The 950-nt window shown below is 42.1% G+C and overlaps 1 protein-coding gene across 1 annotated transcript in view; it reads left to right on the plus strand.

The window, feature by feature from the left end:
- Positions 1-950, plus strand: part of LOC118418168 (nuclear factor of activated T-cells 5-like) — a 17440-nt gene that overhangs the window by 5714 nt on the left and 10776 nt on the right. The window contains 2 exon segments of the mRNA XM_035824004.1: positions 14-85; positions 87-409. Coding sequence (XP_035679897.1) covers positions 14-85; positions 87-409 — 395 coding nt within the window.

Below are 950 nucleotides of genomic sequence, written 5' to 3' on the forward strand. Positions count from 1 at the left end.
TTTTATTCAACAGCTTGAAGGCTGCAACAAGTCAGCCACTCTTCAAGTGTTTGTGGGAACAGACACAGGGAAAATCAAGCCCCACGGGTTTCTACCAGGCCTGCAAGGTGACTGGCCGTAACACAACTCCCTGCACAGAGAGGGACATCGAAGGGACCACAGTCATTGAAGTGCCATTGGATCCAACAAACAACATGACACAGAGGTGTGTGAAAAACATAAGCTGCAAGCTGTCACTAAAGATATCATTATTGTACTATGACACATACCAACTTACATGGAGATACGATTGCCTTACATTGAGCAGTATCATTGCAAATATATCTGTTTTGTATGTGAAAAGTGCCTTCTTTTTGTCCGTTATGGCTAATGTCCTGTTTAACAGGTCGAGGGACAATTCCATCCAAGGGTAGGCCAAAGATAGATGAAGTGTATATTAGAGCACTTGGTGTTATGCGTCATAAGCATTTTGTGAATTCAGGAAATGGCAACAACACACCCAGTTGATGCATCGCTACAAGTACATTATAAGGCAGAAGATCTTTCCCGCCATATAGGCATGCAGTATTCTGGAAATGTAAACAGCTATTAAGAGCTACATCCAAAAGAAGACTTGTTTTGAACAAGCAGAAAGATAGGTTAAACATATGACGCCATCCTTAAAAGATTGATTTGTTAAGCAAACAACCTGACATTGTCTATTACTGTAAATGCATTTAAGTTCGCGGGGATTTAATTTCGCGGTAACGGAAAAAAAGACTTTTTGCGGTGGATTTAAGGTCGCGGTAACACCGTAGACTGCAGTCTAATACCATTATAGAAAAATGGTTCGCGGGTGGATTTAAAATTCGCAGTGATGTCACCGCGAAAACCGCGAACATTAATCCACCGCGAACATTTCTGCATTTACAGTATTTTTTTGTGTGCAGGCCAGGATCGGGCTGGCGCGC

This window comes from Branchiostoma floridae, chromosome 6 (genome assembly GCF_000003815.2).
Source record: "Branchiostoma floridae strain S238N-H82 chromosome 6, Bfl_VNyyK, whole genome shotgun sequence".
Lineage (NCBI taxonomy): Eukaryota > Metazoa > Chordata > Leptocardii > Amphioxiformes > Branchiostomatidae > Branchiostoma > Branchiostoma floridae.